This window comes from Ricinus communis, chromosome 4, assembly GCF_019578655.1.
Source record: "Ricinus communis isolate WT05 ecotype wild-type chromosome 4, ASM1957865v1, whole genome shotgun sequence".
Taxonomy (NCBI): Eukaryota; Viridiplantae; Streptophyta; class Magnoliopsida; order Malpighiales; family Euphorbiaceae; genus Ricinus; species Ricinus communis.
In genome coordinates, this window is record NC_063259.1 from 6,256,928 (window position 1) to 6,280,848 (window position 23,921).

General features: G+C 36.9%; 1 protein-coding gene and 1 non-coding gene across 2 annotated transcripts; both read right to left on the bottom strand.

The window, feature by feature from the left end:
• Positions 1-351: 351 nt before the first annotated feature.
• Positions 352-786, bottom strand: LOC107261330. The gene has a single exon (XM_015719844.2). The coding sequence runs from the start codon at positions 784-786 to the stop codon at positions 352-354; it is 435 nt and encodes a 144-aa protein (XP_015575330.1).
• Positions 787-5,006: 4,220 nt separating this feature from the next.
• LOC112535743 lies at positions 5,007-5,112 on the bottom strand. Its single transcript, XR_003079823.2, has one exon. It is a non-coding gene; the product is annotated as a small nucleolar RNA R71 (small nucleolar RNA).
• Positions 5,113-23,921: the final 18,809 nt, after the last annotated feature.

The window sequence follows — 23,921 nt, forward strand, 5'->3', positions numbered from 1 at the left end:
AACTGAAACACCTCCCTCACTTCTCTTACTCTCTGCCCTACTCTGACTGTAATCACTTCGTCTGCCTCTACCCAATATCACTGTAGCAGACTTACTCATATTTTGCTGGCTAACCCCTCTCCCATAATATCTACTCCCTTGAGACCCAGAACCTCTAAAAGAAATGTCTCTTCCTTTCCTTTATGAACCACCATATTCATTTATCATCTTTCTTTTCTTAGCTGTCATTACATCTTTATCAATCAAACACTCTTCTACCCTCAATGCAGCCTCTAATAAAGTACTGTAACCTAGTGGCTTCAAGGAAATCTTTTCTCGAATATCCACTCTCAATCCTTTTTCAAACTGTCTCTATTTTGCATCCTCTGTAGCCACTTCTTCTAATGCATATTTTGACAATTGAGAGAATTGCATTTCATATTCTGATACTGTCACGTATTCCTGTTCCAAGCTCAAAAACTCCATTTTCTTTCGATCTGTATACATTGGTGGTGTGTATTTATTTGCAAATTCCCTAAGGAAGTCATCCCAAGTTAAGGTCATAGGTTTGTTTTTACTTCCTGGAATTAGATCCCACCAATCTAAAGCTGATCTTCTCAACAAAGATACAACATTTTTCAGCTTTTGCTCTGGTGTGCAATCCAGCCTATCCAACACCCTGTCTGTCTCCTGTAACCATTCTTCTGCTATCTCAAGATCAGTAATCCCCTCAAATTCTATAGCTCCTTGTTTTCTCAGCCTATCATAAGTTTTATCTTTAGCCTCTATTTCTCTAACTTCTGCCATTGGTTGCATTATTGGTTGTTGGATTGGCTGAATGGCTACCCAATTAACTATTTACTGCAAAGACTCAAGAAATTGCTGTATTACTGGTGGCAATTCCTGAGTTGGTTGTGGTGGTGCATTTATATGCCCAACTCCATGCACAAACTCGGACTCACTTAGATTAGCAGGATTCTTGGTCGGCCCCTCTCTACTCATCCTATTCAAAATACAAACACTTAGTTTTAATTCTTACATTCATATGCATCCCTAACATGTATATGCATTCATGCTTTTAAATGCTTTTACAATTCTATCCCAATGAATTCTAAACCGTGCTCTAATACCACTAAATGTGACACTTGTAAAGGATGTCAGGCATATATTGTATGCAAATGACTGATACATAAGATGTCCTTTAACAACTAACTTTTAACTCATAAATTAATATGTATAACAAAAACTATTTATATGAGTCATACATATCACACACCAAAAAGCTCACAACATCAAATTAGTTCACTCTTTTTTTTATATACACATAAAATACACCAGTCTTATACATGATAATAAAATTCACTAGACATGTCACGTTCAAGAAAAACTAAGGGCGACCTCCTGCTGACCCACCTGATATAATGCAGTGCGACTGATGCAAATGTTTCATCAAGACCAATTATAATTCTTCTAATCTTGAAAAATAATGTAGAGGAGTGAGCCTGCAACTCAGCAAAAGAATAACATAATTTCCTATGAAAAATAACACAATCAAACATATAGTATTATCAAGCATCAAACTATTTAATATTTAATTATGACTTTATAGTGTGTATATAAACATTGTTATAGTATTTTATTTAGGACAATAATGAACTTGTGAATTATATTTAATTCCATAATAATTTTTATTTTATTTTCAAGAATCCTAATACGCACACAGCCCACCATAATCTTGTGGGAATTCCATATCGCACACAGCCTTGCCTCATTCACAAGTAGCATTGCGTCCTTATATTCATCTAACCATAATTCTCATATTTACATATATCACATACCATTCCATTTAAATAATTAACATCTCCATAATATATAAGAAACCATAATATATCTATGATATACCAACAATATACCATATTTCAACATGGCAGATTTAATAGTGTACATTCAAAAGTAAACCAAAAATTCCACATTAGGAATTCCAAAATCATATTCTCAGATCAGTAATATTATAAGTCTAGATTAATTTGAAACTGATTTTACATCAATTGGATGTGTATAGAAAGAGAAACATTAAAAATAATCCACCATGGTCAAGCTGTCAATAAAATTAAGCAACACAAAGTATGATCCAAATAGGCCATCAAAATAGAAAAATCAAGCTTCCTCTATTTCTATAACATTTGTAAATTACATCTCAAATTTCTATAGCAACAAGTATCACTCCATTTGGAGTTATGAAACTCCAGATATGGCTAAATAAAATATACTGTTCACATTATAACAGGACACCCGAATTCACCAATCAACATTCATATGTACAATCTCATTTTGAAAACAATCACCCAACAATACTATAATTAAAAATAACCATAAATAAAAATTATCATCTACTAATATATTATATACATTTCCCTTAATCAATCAATTTAACAAATAAATTACAATTATTTATTTTGTGTTATATTCATATAGAACATTAAGTTATTCACTTACCTTTATTGCTCCCTTTTCTTTGCTTGTATTTACTTGGGTGTCACCCTCATTCCCAATTGGCTTAGCTGAAATAAATCATAATTCACTATTTTTAAACATCCAAAAATAATAGAATTTCATCTAGCATGATAACATCAATTAACTATCTAAATATATGTGACTGCTAACTATGACAGAATTAATATGGTTAATTTAAAAATCCACTAAAACTTCTATTCAACAAATTTTATGATGAATCTTTTCAGATCACTAATTTTATGTGTCTAATATAATTTAAAACTGATTTTGTTTCAATTAGAGGTGTATAGAGAAAGATCCCTGCAAAATAATCCACCTTACTCAGACCAAAGATGGAAACTGAATGATGTGCATAGAATACACACATCTAAATGGGGTTTTTAAGGCTGATTTTATGTACATTTGGATGTGAATTGGTCCCAACACTCACCCTATGCGTCTGTTTGTGTGCATTAGGTCCAAAAGAAGTCAAAGAGTGACAAAGGGAAGAATTGGAGCAGAATTGGATGTTAAAGTTGCCGAAACAAGTCTATTTCGCGCATGAGGAAGCTGAACATGGCTGTGTTCCCAAACACATTCTGAAGAGCAAGCCGTGTTCCCAACACGAGCACCAAAACAGGCCGTGTTGGGTGCATTCGACAATAAGAAAAATAAGCGTTAAGGAGCACGACCTAGAAAGTAACACGGCCCTCAGCACGGGGTCGTGTTCCTAACATGCCCACCAATACCAAGCTGTGTTCCCAACACGGGCATCAACACGGCCATGTTCACGGCAGCTGGATGAATTAATTAAAAGGAGGAAAAGAGGGAAACACTATCTAAGTAGGGTTAGGACGTCCCAAACTCATTTCTTCTCTCTCTAAGGGTTTTCTGAGCTGGAACTAAGGAAAAAGGAGACTTGGACCAAGGTTTCAATTGGATTCTCTTCGAAGATTAAAGATTGGCGAGGTTCGTTGATTGGTTTCAATTCGAGCAAGAGGAACAAGAATCGATTCAAGATTGGGCAAGAGGAATTGAAGCAGTTTACTCACATCCAAGGTGTATTCGGGTTTCTCTACCTTTACTCATTTTTGTAATTGAATTCTTGTGGGTTTTGATAATGAACATGATTAGCTAAACTTGTTAACCCATTGGGGTTCTTTATCTAGGGATTTTTGTACTTAACTTTTGAATTGAATGTATTGATTTTCAATATTGATTTGCAATGGAAGAGCTTACTGATTTGTTCTTCATATCTTGTTGAATGATTATTAGAATTTGAATGTTCTTGAGAAAGACATTTAGGTTTGGATTGTCCTTTGCAACCTAGAATTGAATTCGCCTAGAGATAGGGTGTTCGTTCTACCAGATTGAGAAATTAAGAACTCTCAATAGTGTTAAATGGTACATAATGCTAATTTGGATAATTAGAGTTAGGAAGAGATTTCAACCTAATTAATCTAAGTTAAGATGTTAGTATCCTTGAGAAAGGTGTTAATTGCGTAGAGATTTTCCCATAGAAATTGAATTCAATCAATCAATTCCATCTTTAGTTTCCATTCCCTAGAGACAAGAATTCCCAAGGGGTTATTCCTTAACTTGAATTAATCGTTCCCTAGTAGCCGTAGTTAGATAACAATTAGAGTAGCTTTAGTTCATTTTGTATTTAGCATTCAATGCCATTTTTAAGATTAGATAATAGAGATGATTGAGTAGGTTTAGGTTCACACGTTCTTTTGGGAAATACGACACTTGGTACTCGCCATTAGGTATACTCCACCAATAGGTACACTGCCTTAGGTCGTAATCTTGCTTGACTTAGCAACCATCAAGTTTTTAGCGCCGTTGCCGGGGAATGGTTTTCTATGAACTAGATTGAAATTTTAATATTTGTCAGTCTAGTCATTTCTCTTTTTGTTTATAGTTTGTTTTCTGTGTGTAGTTTTTGTTCTTATTTTTGTTTGTTGGTGTTGTTATTCTTTGTTGTGCTCAGGTAGTTTATGACCAGGAGCTCTAATCCTGATCTTCCAGAGCCTTTACCTGAACCCGAGCGCTCTTTTAGATTACTAAAGAGGCGTTTGCAGACAGTAGAGGAGGAGATTGGAGCAGATTCCTATTCTTGGAACTAGTGAGATGGAGAACCACAATGCATATGGAGGTGATGGTGATAGGACCATGTACGAGTTTGCTAGGCCCTCTCTAGCAGGGACGCAAACTGGGATAGTGAGGCCTCCCGTGGCGGCCAATAATTTTGAAATAAAGCCGAATGTGATCCAGATGATCCAGAATAAGGTGCAATTTGGAGGATTGGCGAGCGAAGATCCGAACGAGCATATCGCCAACTTCTTGGAGATATGTGATACCTTTAAGATTAATGGAACAACCGATGAAGCCATACGGTTGAGGCTGTTTCCTTTTTCTTTGAGGGATAGAGCGTAAAGATGGCTACAGCCTTTGCCATGGAAAACGATCACTACCTGTACTTCTTTATGAATTTTTTTTGAATAAGTAATTTCCTCTTGCTAAGACTGCTCAAATGCGAAATAACATATCTTCTTTTATGCAGGGTGAAGGAGAATCGATGTACGAAGCCTGGGAGCGCTTCAAGGACTTGTTAAGGTGTTGCCCACACCATGGTCTTCCTCTTTGGATGTAAGTGCAGACATTCTATAGTGGCATGAATACAGCCATTAGAAAAATGGTAGATGCAGCTGCAGGGGGAGCTATCAATAGTAACCTGAGCAAGCCCAGGATTTGATAGAAGAGATGGCCACCAATACGTATCAGTGGCAAACTCCACGGGCTAGAGGTCCAAAGCCCGCTGTATATCGGGCTGAGGCAGATCCTACAGCAGCCTTGGCAGCACAAGTAGAGCTACTTTCTAAAAAGATAGAACAGCATCAGATGCCGGTCCAAGCAGCTCAGCCCGGATGTGAATTCTGTGGTGGACCGCATTACAGCGCCAATTCTGATATGAGAGGTATGTTTGCATCTTCTATGCCTACTAATGTTTCTAATGTTGAGCATGTTGATTATGTAGGTAGGCAGCAGAATGATCCCTACAGCAGTACATACAACCCAGGGTGGAGGAATCATTTTAATTTTGGATGGAGAAATTCCAATAACCAAGGTCCACCAAGATATTAGAGGTTGCATCAGTAGCAACCTATGCATTCTGTTCCCCATCAACCAGGAGGTAGTCAAGAGAAGAAGCTTAGCTTGGAAGAGTTGATGACGAAGTTCATTGCAACTTTAGAGAACAGATTTCAACAAACGGACACTGCCATTCGAAATCAACAAGCTTCAATTCAGAACTTGGAAAATCAAATTGGGCAGTTGTCTAGGATGATTGCTGAGAGGCAGCCGGGCACGCTTCCAAGTAACACAAAGTCTAATCTAAGGGAGCATGCCAAAGTAATTACTTTGAGATCAGGTAAGGAACTTCCTAGTCCATCTATGCCTTTTACTAATGATGATTTTGATGTGTAGGTGGATGAGTCGAAAAAGGAAGACAAGCCTGAGGAGAAAGGAAAGGAAGTAGTTGAAGAAAAGGAGGATTCGAAGAAGATCCCCTTGAGGCCATACCAACCTCCCATTCCATATCTTGCAAAACTTAAATAGGATAAAGTTGATCAGTAATTCGGTAAGTTTTTAGATCTTTTTAAACAATTGCGGATTAACTTGCTTTTTGTTGAAGCTATTTTGCAGATGCCAAAGTATGCAAAGTTTTTAAAGGAGATTCTAAGCAACAAGAAGAAGTTAGAGGATTTGGGATTGGTGACCTTGAATGCAGAATGCTCAGCAGTGTTTCAGAGCAAGATTCCAATTAAACGACGTGACCCAAGGAGTTTTACTATACCTTGTTTAATTGGGGATAAATTGAAATTGCTGGCATTAGCTGATTTAGGAGCTAGCATCAATTTGATGCCTAGCTCATTGTTTGAGGAGTTAGGACTAAGCACTTCTAAGCTAACTCCTACTACGATGAGTATACAACTAGCAGATAGAACTGTTAAGTACCCGAAAGGGATTATAGAGGATGTGCTAGTTAAAGTTGACAAATTTATATTTCTTGTGGATTTTATTGTCATGGATATGGATGGTGAGAGTGATGTTCCATTGATCCTAGGTAGACCATTTTTAGCTACATCTAGAGCTTTGATAAATGTTAGTAATGGAAAGCTGGAACTCAGGGTAGATGATGAGAGCATTATGTTTGATTTGACTAAATCCTTTAGACACCCTATGAGCACGATGGTACTGTGTGCTCGATTGATGATATTGTGGAGTCTCAATTGCAAGAAATGCTGATTGATGGTCCTTTGCAAGTGGCAATGCAAGAAAATGAGGATAATTTATCCAATGAACAAGTGTTGGAGTAGCTAGAGCACTTATTAGCTGCTGATTTTAATGATGAAAAGACTGATGGTTTTGTTGATCTTGACAGGTTAGGAGTAAAGAAGCTGAAGCCTTCTTTGGAGGAGCCGCTCGTTCTTGAGTTGAAAGAGTTGCCAGCGCATTTAATGTATGCCTACTTAGAAGAAGCAAAGCGCTTACCGGTCATTATTTCCGCTCATCTCAAACCTGAGGAGAGGGAGATGGTGCTGTGTATTTTGAGAAGGTATGCAAAGGCATTTGCGTGTAAGACGGCTGATATACCAGGGATAAACTTGAGTTACTACCTTCATAAGATTTTGATGGAGGATGAGTTCAAACCGGTGGTACAGCCACAAAGGTGGTTGAACCCTCATATGAAGGAGGTGGTTAAAAAGGAGATAATTAAACTTCTTAATGTAGGTTTAATTTATCCTATTTCTGACAGTTCTTGGGAGAGTCCTGTACAGGTGGTTCCCAAGAAAGGGGGCATGACTGTGGTGAAAAATGAAAAGGAGGAGCTGATTCCTACACGAACGGTAACAGGCTTTCGTGTTTGTATAGACTACCGACGCTTGAATGACACAACCCGAAAGGACCACTTTCCCCTTCCTTTTATTGATAAAATGCTTGAGAGGCTTTCAGACCATATGTATTATTATTTCCTTGACGGTTTTTCTGGTTACTTTCAGATTCCCACAGCACCAGAAGACCAAGAGAAAACAACATTCACTTGTCCTTATGGCACTTTTGCCTATAGGAGGATGCCGTTTGGTTTGTGTAATGCGCCTGCGACCTTTCAGCGGTGTATGATGGCCATCTTCCATGACATGATAGAGGAGTCTATGGAGGTCTTCATGGATGACTTCTCTGTATTCGGTAACTCTTTTTCCTATTGTTTGCATAATTTGGAAAGGATGTTAGCTAGGTGTGTTGAAGTTAACCTTATGTTGAATTGGGAAAAATGTCATTTTATGGTCCAAAAGGGTATAGTGTTAGGACATAAAGTGTCAAATGCAGGGATGGAAGTAGATAGAGCTAAAGTGGATGTTATAAGTAAGCTACCTCCCCATACTTCGGTTAGGGCTGTTAGAAGTTTCTTAGGGCATGTAGGGTTTTATAGAAGGTTCATTAAGGACTTTTCTAAGGTTGCCAGGCCTTTAACTCAATTGCTAGTAAAAGATGTGCCTTTTGTATTTAATGATGATTGTTTAGCAGCTTTTGAGTTATTAAAGGAAAAACTAACCACGGCTCCCATCATGGTTTCTCCTGATTGGGAGCTGTTCTTTGAGCTTATGTGCGATGCTAGTGATTTTTCAGTTGGAGCTATTTTAGGTCAGCGCAGGGAGAAGAAGTTCCAACCTATTTACTACGCTAGCAAGACGCTTACGAATGCCCAAGAACACTATACCACCACAGAGAAGGAGCTCCTGGCTGTCGTGTTCGCCTTTGATAAATTCCGTTCTTACCTTGTGCTGTCAAAGACAATCGTTTACATGGATCATTCTGCTTTAAGGTATTTATTTTCAAAGCATGATTCTAAGCCTAGATTGATTCGTTGGGTTCTTTTATTGTAGGAATTTGACTTGGAAATTAAGGACAAATGAGGAGCTGAAAATCTTGCAGCAGATCATCTTTCTCGATTGGAGAACCCGCACTTGGAGGAGCTTAATGAGCAAGAGATCGATAACTTCTTTCCAGATGAACACTTATGCTCAATGCAGGTAACTAATGCTATTCCTTGGTTTTCTGATTATGCTAATTATTTGGCTACAAAGGTACTCCCAATGGGTATGACGAGCCAGCAAAAGAATAAATTCTTTGCTGACTTGAAGTACTACATTCGGGACGACCCCTTCTTGTTTAGGATTTGTGCAGATCAAATTATCAGGAGGTGTGTATATGGGGAGGAGGTCATTTAAATTCTCAAGCATTTTCATGAGGGATTGTTTGGTGGACACCAAGACGCAAACCATACGGCCAGGAAGGTTTTGGATGCTAGTTTTTATTGGCCGACTATCTTCCAGGATGCACGAGCATATGTCCAGGTTTGTGATGCATGCCAACGGTCAGGTAATATTTCTGCCCGAGATGAAATGCCCCAACATAGTATACAAGTGTTGGAAATTTTTGATGTTTGGGGCATTGACTTTATGGGTCCTTTTCCTTCTTCGTATGGATGCAAGTATATATTGGATGCTGTTGAGTATTTTTCTAAATGGCCGGAGGCACAAGCCTTGCCTACTAATGATGCTAGGGTAGTTGTGAGGTTCCTTAAGAAACTATTCTCTAGGTCTAGAACACCTCGAGCGTTAATAGTGATAGGGGAACCCATTTCTATAATTCTCAACTTGAGAAAGTGCTTAAAAGATATGGAGTATCTCAACAATTCTCCACGGCTTATCACCCACAAACGAGTGGGCAAGTAGAGGTTACTAATAGGGGGCTTAAGCGCATTTTAGAGAAGACTGTAGGAGCAAGTAGGAAAGATTGGGCTACAAAGCTAGATGATGCTTTACAGGCATTTAGAACTGCCTATAGGACTTCTACAGGGTTCACTCCTTTTAGGCTTGTGTATGGGAAAGGTTGCTATTTACCTGTTGAGGTAGAACATAAAGCATTATGGGCACTTAAATCTTGTAACTTTGATTTAGATAGCGCAGGTAGACAGAGGCAGTGGCAACTAAATGAACTAGAGGAGTGGCATCAACAAGCTTATGAAAATTTGACAATCTATAAGGCGAAGACCAAACAGTGGCATGACAAGCGATTGAAAGGTTTGAATGAGTTTAACGTAGGAGATAGTGTGTTGTTATTTAACTCTTGTCTCTGTTTATTTCTAGGAAAGCTGAAGAGTCGCTCGTCGGGGCCATTTACAATGACGCAAGTCTTCCCTTATGGTGCAGTTGAATTGCATCATCCGAAAAAGACAAATTTCAAGGTTAATGGGCAGAGGTTGAAGCATTATCTTGGAGGGTCACTGGATGTGGAGGAGCGTGTGAATTTGGCACTCCATTTCTGATTTGAAAAGGATTGAAGTCCAGTTTATGACTTTAAAGAAGCTTGTTTCTTTTAATTTTGTTTTAATTCTTTAGTTTTTCCATTTTTGGTATTGATTTTGATTTGAATTATGTGTGAACTTAGTTTGATTAGGTTTTACAGTTTGTTATTGTTAAGTTTTATGTATGTTGAGTGTATGAGTTGAAGACTTATTGGTTGTACAGGTGAGAAAGATAGACAAAGTTGAAGACTTGTAGTTTCTGGAGCTCAACACTAGCGTGTCCAAGGCCGTGTTGGTAACACAACCAATTATGCTGACGGTGTTAATCAACACGAACCGTGTTCTATTTGTAGAAAAACAAATTTTAAGGGGAAATGTTCATAGAAGGTAACACGGCCAGTTATGCTAGACCGTGTTGGCAACACGCCCCCGTGTTGTTTCAACACGGACTGTGTTCAATTTGCAGAAAATTAAATTTAAGATGGACACGTGCACAGAAGGTAACGCAGGCATTTATGCCAGACCGTGTTGGCAACACAGGCATTTTCATCAAACTGGTAAGTTAGCACATTTAAGTTCATTCAACACGGCCTGATATCCCGACCGTGTTCAAGAACACGACCCCGTGTTAATCAACACGGGTGTGTTCCGATCATTGTCTATATAAATGAATTGATTTCTAAAGGATGAAATTTTGGCCAATTCTCTAAACTTTCTCTCTTCTCCTTTATACTCATTTTGAACGTTTTGGATAGTGCGCATTTCAAGTAAGTACTCTCCATCTTCATTTTCCATTCTTTGTTTTTGATTTTGGTTTTAGTTTGAATTTGTTTTTTTATGTGTTTGAATGTTTTTGTGTTTGTGTGATTTTGGTTTTGAATTTTGTTTTTGTTATTTAGATATTTTGATTCAAAAAAAAAGTTAAGGATTAGAAACTTGAAAAAAAAAACAAGGATTGGGTTGCGCCATAGATATGAAAGAGTATACAATAATGATGTATTTGGTGAATCAAATACCATGGTCTAATAAAAGAAAATTCTGATTAGTTGATAATATTGGTTGATAACTTTGTGAAAGATTCCTGTGAAAGGTTTCATTAACTCCTAATTCATGTCGAGTAGACCTTATTATTGTGATATGGATTGAATTTTCTTTGTAGGGCATTGAACGGTTTAACTTTATCGAGTTAAATCGTTCGCTTTGTCCATTTTATGCTTTTATGCTGCCAGAACTTCATTGATCCTTAGCATTAAAAAATTCTTTTTCAGGTACCATGTCTACTAGACGAGGATTAGGAGTTTACAAGAGGAGGCGGACCGATGGTTCCTCTTCCTTTCGATCCTCAAGTGCTGCACCGACTAGTTTAGGCCTAGTTAGACCACCGCAACACCATAGATTCTTACTTTTCCACGGGCAGCCCACCTTCGAGTAGAGATACCAGTCGATGAGGCACAAAGATTTGGGAAAGGGGCGTAGCATAGACTGGCCAGCACTAGAGACCATCGGACTTGCAGCTGCAGTTCGCCGATACCTTGAGACGCCCCCGTTTCATCGTTTCTTTGAGATAGTTGAGCCGATGTATAGGGAGTTGATTGTGGAGTTTTCTAGCACTTTCTTTCTGTAGAGCCAGTTGCGAGACTTTCAGCAGTCGGATGCTATTAGTTTCAGACTAGCAGAGCAGACTTTCACGATGAGTGTACATCAGTTAGGGTACACTTGGGTTTGTGGACTGATGAGGATGTAGCTGAGGAGGTATATAGTCACTGTATACACACGCCTGGTGTGTCATATCTGATGTGGGTGAGATTTACGATGAAGTCGAGGGCATGCCGGCCAAAGGCGTCTAACTTGCTTGAGGGACTGCGATACCTGTATGCTTTGCTGACTAGGACCATCACTAGCAGGGGAGACAGCTGTGGTGTAGTGACCCAGCCGGACCTATTTATACTTTACAGCATGCACCGGTGCCAGTCAGTCGGCATGGGATACTTGTTGGTCAGATAGATCAGTGCCTTCAGCAACAACTCAAAGGAGGTATTTTTCTGTTTTGGGACTTACATTACTCGGCTGGCTAGGAGCTTAGGGGTTTTGGAGGAGGCAGTACCACATGTGATAGAGCTGGGGGTGATGAAGACTTTGGGACTTCCCCAGTTGGTTAGTATGGGGATGGTGACTCGTAGGCAGGGTCCGTTAGGACTAGAGTATAGACTGAGGAGTGCTCTCTTGGTAGCACGCAGAGAGGAGCGACTTGCCCCACGAGCCCCTAGTACACAGTATGTTCCACTTCCTTCTGATATTCCAGAGTCTTCCTCCAAACCATCTACTTCAGCTCCTTCTGGGTCTTCTTTAGCTATTTTAGGAGTCTTTCCTATTGAGTTTAGAGAGCAGCTTAGAGTGCAGAGGTTGGCAGAGGAGCAGCAGCAACACTTCATTCGACGAGAGGCTTTTCAGTAGGACCTTTTACAGCATCAGGCTGAGTTTCAGAGCCAGATGATGGCTCAGTTTGAGAGGCAGAGGGCTATGCTTTAGGCCCTGATTTAGCAGGGAGGTAGGTTAGCGGCCTCTATGGCCACTGATATGTTTGATGATATTTTTGCTACAGATTATGTTCTGCCAGTCCATAGAGTCGGGTTCCAGTACAGAGCCATTTTGACATCTCTCTAGTGGATGATCCAGTTGACCTTTCTTTTCCGATTGAGCATCCTTCACCAGAGCAGCCTGACGAGCCTCCTACCGATGCTATTCCTGCTGGCCCACCAGCTCCTGCAAGTGACACTACTTTTGACTTTCAGCGAGCAGCCATTCCTCCACCATAGACTAGCCAGCGCCCTGATATCCTTGATGATGCACCTCTTTTCTCTCTGAAGCCATAGTCAGGGCAATATTAGTTTTTTTTTCCCTTTTTTCATTTCTTATATTATTTTTTTTTGTACACTAGGGACAGTGTGTCCTTTAAGTGTGGGGTGGGTGATAGTTATATACACTTGTTTTCTTATATTTTGTTTATCTTTTAGCTTTATTTATCTTGTGTGTTTTTGATTTTGCTTTTATTGTTCTTGTATATAAAATTTGGATCCTTTTCTAGTGTATATTTCACATTTCATTTATCCCATATCAATTATTTGTTTATTCTTTATGCAATTTTTTTGTAAAATTTTGAAAATTTTTCACTTTGTTTCGATGCTCTTACTGTTGACTTGCTTTTGAAATCCTGTTTATGTCCATGTGATCGGGTAAAACCGATAGTGCTTGTGAAAGAATGTAAGTTAATTAGTTTGAGTTTTGCACTAAGTTGCTTAGGTTTATTTAATTCTGTTTTGATGATTTTTGTTTGGAACCTACTCAAAAAGCACACTTGTGAGAAATTGAGCCTCAAGTGTAAGCATACACTTTATATGCTTTTATTTATTTCTTGTTGAGAGTGCCATTTACTATCTTTAGTTTTAGAACTTGCTCGATAATGCTTATGAGGGCCACAAGGAGAGTCTAACACTTTGGTATGATAGAGGCACTTAGGTTTTTCATTCTAGCAAAATATCCTTCATTCGTTTATTGATTCAGTAGATAATCCCTTCTTTCATCATTTCTATCATATTTCATTACCACTTAGTTTTATTCTGCTTTGGGTTATGATTTTGCATATCAGTTGTTTTTATTGGGAATTTTTGTTTTGGGAATAGCATTGAAAACTTATAGTAGCTTCCATCAATCCAGAAGAAATTCACTCTATTATGTGAATGTATCTTCCCTTCTATATATATATATATAAAATAATAATAATAATAATAATAATAATAATAATAATAATAATAAGAATAAGAGGGAAGGGTGATGAAAAGAAAGAAAGTAAGTGAGCTAATTGTTTAATTGCTTTTGAGAGTTTACATTTTGACTTGATTCCTATTTCCCAACTTGGACTACTGTTCATTGTTTATCCCTTGTGATTATTGTGGCTTGTGTGCAGGTCATTTATCTCATTGCAGAACACTATATGTTCAATTCTTACCAAATTTACCTACCCCTACCTAATCCCCATTACAACCCTTATAAAGACCTCTTGACATGGTTATTAACTCTCCATAAGTGGTAGGAGTAGGATTTAAGAGCAAGCATATAGTAAGTAAGGCAGTATTTGATGCATTGAGCGATTAAACACTACCCTTTAAACACTTTGAGTGATTTAGAGTGAATCTTGTGAGGAGCTGGTTCTGAATAATTTTGTTGAGATGGTATTTTGTGAATCATTAGCATCTTGGTTGTGATACTTGAATTGATTGCTTCGTTTCTTTTTGCTTGACTTATGCTTGTTAAGTATATGTGCAGGGGCTCTCTAGCTTGTTTATCAGTTTAAGTGTTGTTCCTTAGTGGTTTATTTTCCTTATTTTACTTTTGGTTGCTTGAGGACAAGTAATGAGCTAAGTGTGGGGTGATTTGATGTGCGTAGAATACACACATGTAAATGGGGTTTTTATGGCTGATTTTATGTACACTTGGATATGAATTGGTCCCAACACTCACCCTATGCATCTGTTTGTGTGCATTAGGTCCAAAAGAAGTCAAAGAGTGATAAAGGGAAGAATTGGATGTCAAAGTTGCCGAAACAAGTCTATTTCGTGCATGAGGAAGCTGAACACGGTAAAATAGGGAAGAATTGGAGCAGAATTGGATGTCAAAGTTGCCGAAACAAGTCTACTTCGCGCATGAGGAAGCTGAACACGGCTGTGTTGGTGGCCGTGTTCCCAAACACATTCTGAAGAGCAAGCCGTGTTCCCAATACGGGCCGTGTTGGGTGCATTCGACAATAGAAAAAATAAGCATTAAGAAGCATGACCATAGAGAGTAACACGACCATCAGCATGGGGCCATGTTCCCAACACGCCCACCAATAGCAGGCCGTGTTCCTAACACGGGCATCAACACAACCATGTTCATGGCAGCTGGACGAATTAATTAAAAGGAGGAAAAGAGGGAAACGCGATCCAAGTAGGGTTAGGACGTCCCAAACTCATTTCTTTCTCTCTCTAAGGGTTTTCTGAGCTGGAACTAAGGAAAAAGGAGACTTGGACCAAGGTTTCAATTGGATTCTCTTTGAAGATTGAAGATTGGCGAGGTTCGTTGATTGGTTTCAATTCGAGCAAGAGGAACAAGAATCGATTCACGATTGGGCAAGAAGAATTGGAGCTGTTTACTCTCATCCAAGGGTGTATTCGGGTTTCTCTACCTTTACTAATTTTTGTAATTAAATTCTTATGGGTTTTGATAATGAACATGATTAGCTAAACTTGTTAACCCATTGGGGTTCTTTATCTAGGAATTTTTGTACTTAACTTTTGAATTGAATGTATTGATTTTCAATATTGATTTGCAATGGAAGTGCTTATTGATTTGTTCTTCATATGTTGTTGAATGATTATTGGAATTTGAATGTTCTTGAGAAAGATGTTTAGGTTTGGATTGTCCTTTGCAACCAAGAATTGAATTCGCCTAGAGATAGGGTGTTCGTTCTACCGGCTTGAGAAATTAACAACTCTTAGTAGTGTTAAATGGTACATAATGCTAATTTGGATAATTAGAGTTAGGAAGAGATTTCAACCTAATTAATCTAAGTTAAGATGTTAGGGTCCTTAAGAAAGGCGTTAATTGCGTAGAGATTTTCCCACGGAAATTGAATTCAATCAATCAATTCCATCTTTAGTTTCCATTCCCTAGAGACAAGAATTCCCAAGGGGTTATTCCTTAACTTGAATTAATCGTTCCCTAGTAGCCGTAGTTAGATAACAATTATAGTAGCTTTAGTTCATTTCGTATCTAGCATTCAATGGCATTTTTAAGATCAGATAACAGAGAAGATTGAGTAGGTTTAGGTTCATACGTCCTTTGGGGAATACGACACTTGGTACTCGTCATTAGCTATACTCCACCGATAGGTATACTGCCTTAGGTCATAGTCTTGCTTGACTTAGCAACCATCACTGAACAATAAAATGTTTTTTCTTATTATATTAACATAGAGCCTGATTCAGATCGAGCTAAACGAAGAAACATTTTAGATAACTCTTCAAAGTTTCTATATCATCAAAGAACACTTCATTTAAAGCTTCCTAGCTCAAGATATGATAAAAAAGATAAGACTGAAAAACTGGATCTTTAGAACCCAAATTCTATGTCTTATAAACCCTAACTCAATTCAACGAAATATTAAAATTACTTACCAAATGAACCTCTAAAGCTTTTGTAGATGAAGATTAAGACCTAAAATGGATTCTAAACCTTCAAATTCCACTTGAAATTTCACTTTTTTATTTTTAGAAGAAGAAGGAAGAATAAGGAAGGACTACCATCATTTCTTTCTTCTTCCTCTTTTCTATCGTATTATTTTTTTAGGTTCAATTAACCCCTTTATTTTTACCATTAATCAATTTCATCCCTTAACTTTCTAATTCTTATTATAGACTTAATTGTAACATTTATAATCTTCTTCTATTTAACATTAGCATTAATACCACACGTATCTCATGCATTTCTCATATTTATATGATATGCATGTTATAAAAATAAATGCAAGTGCATTAGGTGGGTGTTACAGGCATTCCACCAAATTAGGCTTAAATCTTTCTCAAGTGATTAAACCCCTAATTCCTAAGAGGGAGAAGAATCTCTTCTCAAATCCACTCACTTAGGTCATGCAATAAGATTAAGGAACTATTAAACCAATCGATCTATCTCTAGTATTCCAATCAATCCTTAATTCATGATAGGTGATCAATTCATAAAAGTTATCTCTTATCAGTTTATGAAAAAAGAATATCAACTAATATATCAACTTATCAATTGAAATAGATAATTAAGTAATCAAAAGGACAAAACAACTCATAGAAAAGATTAATTGCATTAACTTTGAATTAATCCATATAAAATAAATTAGGGTTCATCGAAACCCAAATAGTAAGAAAATTAAGTTTATAAACATTATAATAAAGAAATAAAGATTAGGGAAAAAATATCTCAAACTATTTATGGAAGAGTAGAGATGAAAATCTTCAATCTTGAAAAATAATGAAGAAATTGATGTTCTTTCTTGAGAAATGACCAATCAAAACCCTAAAAATCAAAGGAAAATAAAGTTTCTAAGTGTTTCTCTCTCTAGAAATAAAAATATGATGGAACTCTCTTAAAATAATCCTAAAAGTTCCTTTAAATAGTGTATTTTTATGATTGACATGGGACTACAAGGGCACCACACGGCCGTGTGATGTCCTTAGCTTTTCATACCTTGAATATGTGTCTCTTCCGTTTTTTATTTTGCGGGCTATTTTATGGAATTTTAGAAATCGAATTGAGGCTTATGTTCTTCATTAATGTTGTATCTCTTGAAGATTAGTTCATTTTAGGATTTGAATCACCTCGATCAGACCTCTATAGCTCTAGAAAAGGCCCAAACAGTGAGACTGACCCAAATATAAATGGACTGCATAACATCTGATTTCGATCTAAGTTTTATCATCCTTAGAAACCTAATATGAGTTGATCCATTCATAATAATTCTACCTTAGGAAGTACTCTACAAAGTTGATGAAAACTACTTTTTAATTTTGGACTTGTAAGATTATGAAAAACTACATTGAAGCTAATGCGATGAAATCTGTGTAACACTGAGACTCGCCCATTTCTTCCACACGGGGAGCACATGGTCGTGTGGGCTTCCTATGCAGGCCGTTCATGTAATCTGCCATTTTTTACAACTCACACGGGAAGGCCACACGGCCGTATGGTTTCCCATATCAGACTAAATTTTGGATAAATATACCTTTCCTTTACCCGATTCTGATGCTTTTCTATTCGATTTAACTCCTTGACATGCATTATCCTTAAAGTGCCTAAAAGAACTGAAAATCAAGCTTGAACAAAAAAATCAAACTCAATTAAAGGTAAAATTAATATAAAATAAAGGTTAAAAGTAAGTGCCTTTAGCACTTATCAAAATTTTTCACACTTGAGCATTTGCTTGTCCTTAAGCAAATTGAATAGAATCAAAAATAAACTCTCTCTTCAACAAATAGATTTCAAATAATATTAAGGATAATCATTCATATCATCACAACCTAGAATCATTAGCCAATAATTAATCCTTAAATAGAATACCGACATCTAGGGCAATTGATGTGTGCTACTTGTGTTAGCTACAATCCAAGGCAGTGTACCTATCGATGCAGTCTAGCACTAATGGCGAGTATCAAGGTCGTATTCCTCGGGAAAGTGAAAGCCTAGAGTTAACCCTTTGTTCTTTGTTATATTAACCTAAAATGAGTGATGAATAATTTCTAAACTAACTAATAGCTACAAGCTAAGTTCTAAGGGAGATGCAGGAGTAATTGATAACTAAAATAACCAAGACAAGAAAGCAAACCCAAAAGGAACCTAAACTAGTTGGCAATCAAACAAAAGATAAAGGATTGGTGAGTCTAATTATGCTACCCGTGGACGAATTCTTAACGGAATTCGGTTTCTCTCTCGAGATAACCGAATTCCTAAACCTAATAACCTAAAGTTGGAATCTCTTCCTAACGATTGATTCTTAAATTAGCATTAAGCTTTAGTCCGCCTCTATTAAGCTTTGTTAATTCTTAATCCGGCTAGTTAATTATCCTTATCTCTAAGCGATTATTAACCAGTTCTTGCTATTCAAAATTCCAATTGCCAAATGGACTTCTAGATCACACAAAGCAATCTAAACACACAATTCACAACGTCTCATGAATAATGCATTATCTTATTAATACTGAAGGCAAGAAGAATACAAAACTAACCCAAACTATCCAACAATATAATACTAAGCCAACATAGTAAAGAAATCCCAATGGATTTAATTAATCTAGCTAATCATGTTGATTATCAAAATCCACAAGAATTCAATTACAACAATGAGTAAAGGTAGAGAAACCCGATTACACCCTTGGATGAGAGTAAACAACCCCAATTCCTCTTGCTCAATCTTGAATCGATCCTTGTTCCTCTTGCTTAAATTGAAATCAATCAACAAACCTCACCCAATCTTCAATCTTTGAAGGGAATCCAATTGACACCTTGATCCAAGTCTCATTTTCCCTTGGTTCCAGCTCAGAAAACCCTTAGAGAGAGAAATATTAGGGTTTGGGATGTTCTCCCCCGCTCTTCTTTTCTTTTCTCTCTTCTTTCTTTTAATTAATTCCCCCTGTCGCCAGCCAACACGGCCGTGTTGACGCCCGTGTTTCCAACACGGGCTGGTGTTTATTCCCGTGTTACTTTCTGTGGCCGTGCTCCCTAAGAACTTTCTTTTCTTTGATGTTTGATATACCCAACACGGCCGTGTTGGTGACCGTGTTGGGAACACGGCCAGTGTTGAAATCAACACGGCCATGTTCAGCTTCCTCATGCGCATACTTAGCTTGTTTCGGCAGATTTGACGTCCAATTATGCTCCAATTCTTCCCTTTATCATTCTTTGACTTCTTTTGGACCTAATGCACACAAACAGACGCATAAGGTGAGTGTTGGGACCAATTCACATCCAAATGTCCATAAAATCATTCTTAAAAACCTCATTTAGATGTGTATATTTTACGCACATCAACAATCTCATAATAAGAAGCACAAAAGATTACAATATTGACATCTAAAGTTAAGGGAATGAGCATTCCTTCCAAACAACCAAAACTTTTGAAGAAAATAGAGGTAAGAATTTCCCCCTTGAGCACAAAACAAATTCTCATGAAGCGCAATTACTTATGTCTCTTTTCTTTCTCAGAGATCTACGCATATTCAAAATTGTCATGTTAGCATTTTGATGCGAGTGCAGACATTGGTGATGCCAACCCTCGGTTACATAACTAGAGTCATAAATCCAAATAACTACTCATATTCTCAGTTTTTCTTTAATTTATTTCTTTTCATATCGAACTCTTTTGAGAATAGCAGAATAGAGCAAGAAACTCTTAGCATTGTATTTTTTTACTTTTGTTTTTTTTAACATCTCAAAAGAATAAGAGAGTACACAAGGGTACTGGATGTATCTACTCAACAAAATTAAGGGAAATTTAAAAATTTAATGCTCATAAACATAAGTTAAGTTTCAAGATATAAAAATAATGCAACACTATGAATCAAAAATCCTAATATGGATACTAAGTTTAATTCACAATTAAAAGCCAAATCAACTAAATCACAATTCAATAAATAACTAACCAAATTAATTATCTTGAACATACAAATTTGAGAGAGAAAAAGTCATAACAAGTAATTAATTAAACTCAATAATCATATAAGAAATCAATCATAAATAGGCAAAAGACAATAAAAACCCCTCCCCCACACTTAATCGACACATTGTCCCTAATATGTTTGACATATAATGTATAATAAAACAAAAGGAGGAAGAGACTTCCATGAACTGAATGATTTCCATTTCTTTCTAAATCCAAAATTCATTCCAATTCACGAGTGATCTGTTTATCTATCAAATAGCTAAGAATAAAAGTAAAGGTTATAGCATATACAGTCATCTAATAATAGAAGAATATAAAAACACCAAAAATAGAAAACCGCAAATATCCTAATTAAGTATAATAAAATAAAAGACATAGAAACAAACCAAAATAAAAGTCCAGCTCAAATGCTAGAACAAAATGGAGGTTCAGTCCTCCTTACCACCATCTCCACCAACCTGCATCAAGGCGCTTAATCATCTCCACCAAAAATGCATGTTCTAAATGAGATGGGAACTACTTAAGCTTCAATGTTGGTGGGTATTTAATAGGAGGCTTTATTCTTTCTTTCTTGGGCATCTCAATAGCTTCAAATGTCAACTTCTTTATTGATTTCTCAGCTTTTAGATAGGTTAACTAAGGATCTTTAGCAACAATAAATGAAATAAAATTGACAGTTTCATGCTCTATCATATCATCACTAGAATCCATATCATCAAGTGCAAGTGGGTGTTCATGCCATTGGGGGTATGAAAGTTCATTTGTTCATCCCCTACCCTAAGAATGAGATTACCATCATGAAAATCAATGATGGCCCTAGCAGTAGAAAGAAAGGGTCTACCAAGGATAAGAGAAACAATAACATCAACATCAACATCAACATCCTCATCCATATCCATGCTCACAAAATCCATAGGAAAAATAAACTCTTGAACCTTTATCAACACATCTTCAACGATACCCTTAGGGTATATAATAGATTTATTAGCTAGTTGAACACTCATGAGTATTGGTTTAGGATTTCTTAGTCCAAGTTTTAACACTAGCGCTAGCCCCTAAATCAACCAATGCATTATCAATATTTAGATTACCAGTAGAATAAGGAATAGTGAAACTCCTTGAGTCTTTTAGCATTTTTTGTAATTGCCTTTGAATGATTGCTGAGCTCTTCTCTTACAATTGCGCCATCAACACTTCCTCAAGCATCCTCTTGTTAGAGAGGAGTTCCTTTAAGAACTTCGCATACTTAGGCATCTGTGATAGAGCTTCCATAAAAGGTTTGTTAATATACAATTATTCAAAGAGTTCCATAAACTCACCAAATTGTGTATTGATGGGCTACTTATGCAACCTACACTTAAGGCAGTGAACCCATCGATGCGGTCTAGCACTATTAAGTATCAAGGTCGTATCCCTAGAGATTGTTATGTTATTTAATCTGAAATAAGGTGTGAGAAGTCTAAATTAATTAACTAATGCTTATGAATGCAAATAAAGGAACAACAACAACTGACAATCGAAAGACAACCGTAACAAAGAAGCAAACCCAAAGGAGACCTAAGTGATGGAATTCTAAGGTTGATTTTATAAACTGCCAATCTTGCTACCCGTACCTAAATCCTGAATCGAACTTCGCTCCTCTCTCGAGCTTACTGAGTTCCTAAATCTGCACTAACCTAATGGAATCTCTTCCTATCATATTATTACAGATTAGCATTAAGCGTGATTTAGAACTATTAAGAGTTGTTAATTCTTAATCCGGCGAGTGAATTAACCTTATCTCTAAGTGTTAACTACCAGTTCTTACCATTTAATTTCCAGTTGTAAAAAGCATTTCTCAATGTCAAGAAATAACCCAAAACACAATTAAATTAACGTCTCAATTTAATTGAATCAAATTTTATTACTAAATAATAAAAAGATTACAAAAATGGCAGATAAAAATCCAATAATTAAACACAATCCATCAACAAAGGTGAACCCCAATGGGTTCGGCAGTCCTAGCTACTCATAATGAAAGAAACAAATACAAAAGGAAATAAATAACAGAAAAGAAAATGAAACATATAACCGCTCTTCTATCGAATCGGAGTGGGAATGTCGCAAGTGCCAATTCTGAAACCAGCCTCAAGTATGGATCTCGGATGTCTCGGTCAATCGTCTAGAAACTTCAATCTTCGCTTGAATCCTCCAAATCAATCCTTTGAACTAACGTTGGTCTCCCAAAATGTCAAGAACAGAGGTGCAGAAGTGAAGGGTCGCGCGCGTAGAGAAGTCCAGAAATCAAAAGCGGAACCCCGTCTCATTTTGCATGCGCGTATTTATAGACAGAACTGCCTTCGTCGTGCCATGGCCCGTGCAATGGGCACCAACCTCCATGAAATGCAAAATTTCCAAAATTGTCCAAGGGAGGTTGTGCAAAAGCCTCAAAACTGTGTGCCAACAAGGAATCGACTCCGATAAGCATCTAATACGCGTAAATCATCCAAATAGCTTGGTTTCTGCCCGTAAATCAATCAATCTCTATCGAGGAGTCCAAAAACCTGAAAAACTCAGAAACATACCACAGTGAGATCAAACAGGAATAAATATGACTCAAATACGCGAATAAATGACTGATAAACAGTCAATAAACATTCATAGAATCATCTACATCAAACTACCCCACACTTGAGAGTTTGGTTGTCCTCAAGCATTCAACAACTCTCTCCTCAAACAGAAACCAAATGACTCAATCAAATACATTGTAGAAGGTTAACTCAAAACAAGTCTCGAAACTCCGTGACGAATTTCCTTAAAACCCCCAAATCACTAAATCCTTAAGACAAAGAACAAAGTTAATAAAGCTGCTAAAATTAAAATGATAAACTATCTAAACTGAGAATTTGAGAACCATGCCTTACAAGAAATCACTCGAAACACACAAGTGTATATAGGTGAGAAGAATATTGCCAAGCTCTCAGCCCAAAAGTACAGAAAAAAGTGCTTACCATAGGCTTGCTTATAGATTTGATCTCCACTACTGTGAAATAGTCAATAATCATGATCAACGGGTCTTGAGCCAGGTTAAAATAGGGTTAATGGTAGGGTACGGAGAATATGGAAAGTAAGCTGAAAGTTGCTGGAAAATTATGCAGGTAATGCAAGAATATAGCCAAGGATCAAAAACTGTACCAAAATTAAACACTAAGTTGTTCTAATAATAAGATGATGCTCGAACTAAACCCTTATTCTAAAATTAATTAATTATTTTTTTTTTACTTTTCTTTTACTCATGCAACAACAAAACACAGGATGAAGTAATACAATGCCCAATGAAAGTAGTAAAATGATATGTATCATTTGGATTAAAGGGAGCATCTATGAAAAATCTAGTAACTTATTAAATATATGCAAATTGATCCAAAATGAAATACAGCATAAACGCACATTATTTCCAGCAATAATGGTAGAAAGAATGGTGGAATGAATAGAAGTGGTAAAATGAGTGTCAGATGTAATTTATAATGAAAGAAAAAGGCTAAGGCTCAAAATGGGTTCACTAAGGGAAAAATCGGGTTAGGCTTTTGGCCAAATTGTGTAATACCTAAGTGCCCAAATCATCTCATGGCTATCAACAATTCATGTAATCTTAAAAGTCATCACAAAGCAAATTCTAAAAATAAAAATTTTGCACAATGCTCACTAATAAAAAATAGAATGGAGCATAAAGCCTCACCCTTGAGTGGGATAAAATTGCATGAATTCTCAAACCAAAGTTTAAACAATCAAACAATCTAATACGCATCAAAATTAACAGTGTTCTATATCCAAGATAAAGTGAAATGAAAGGAT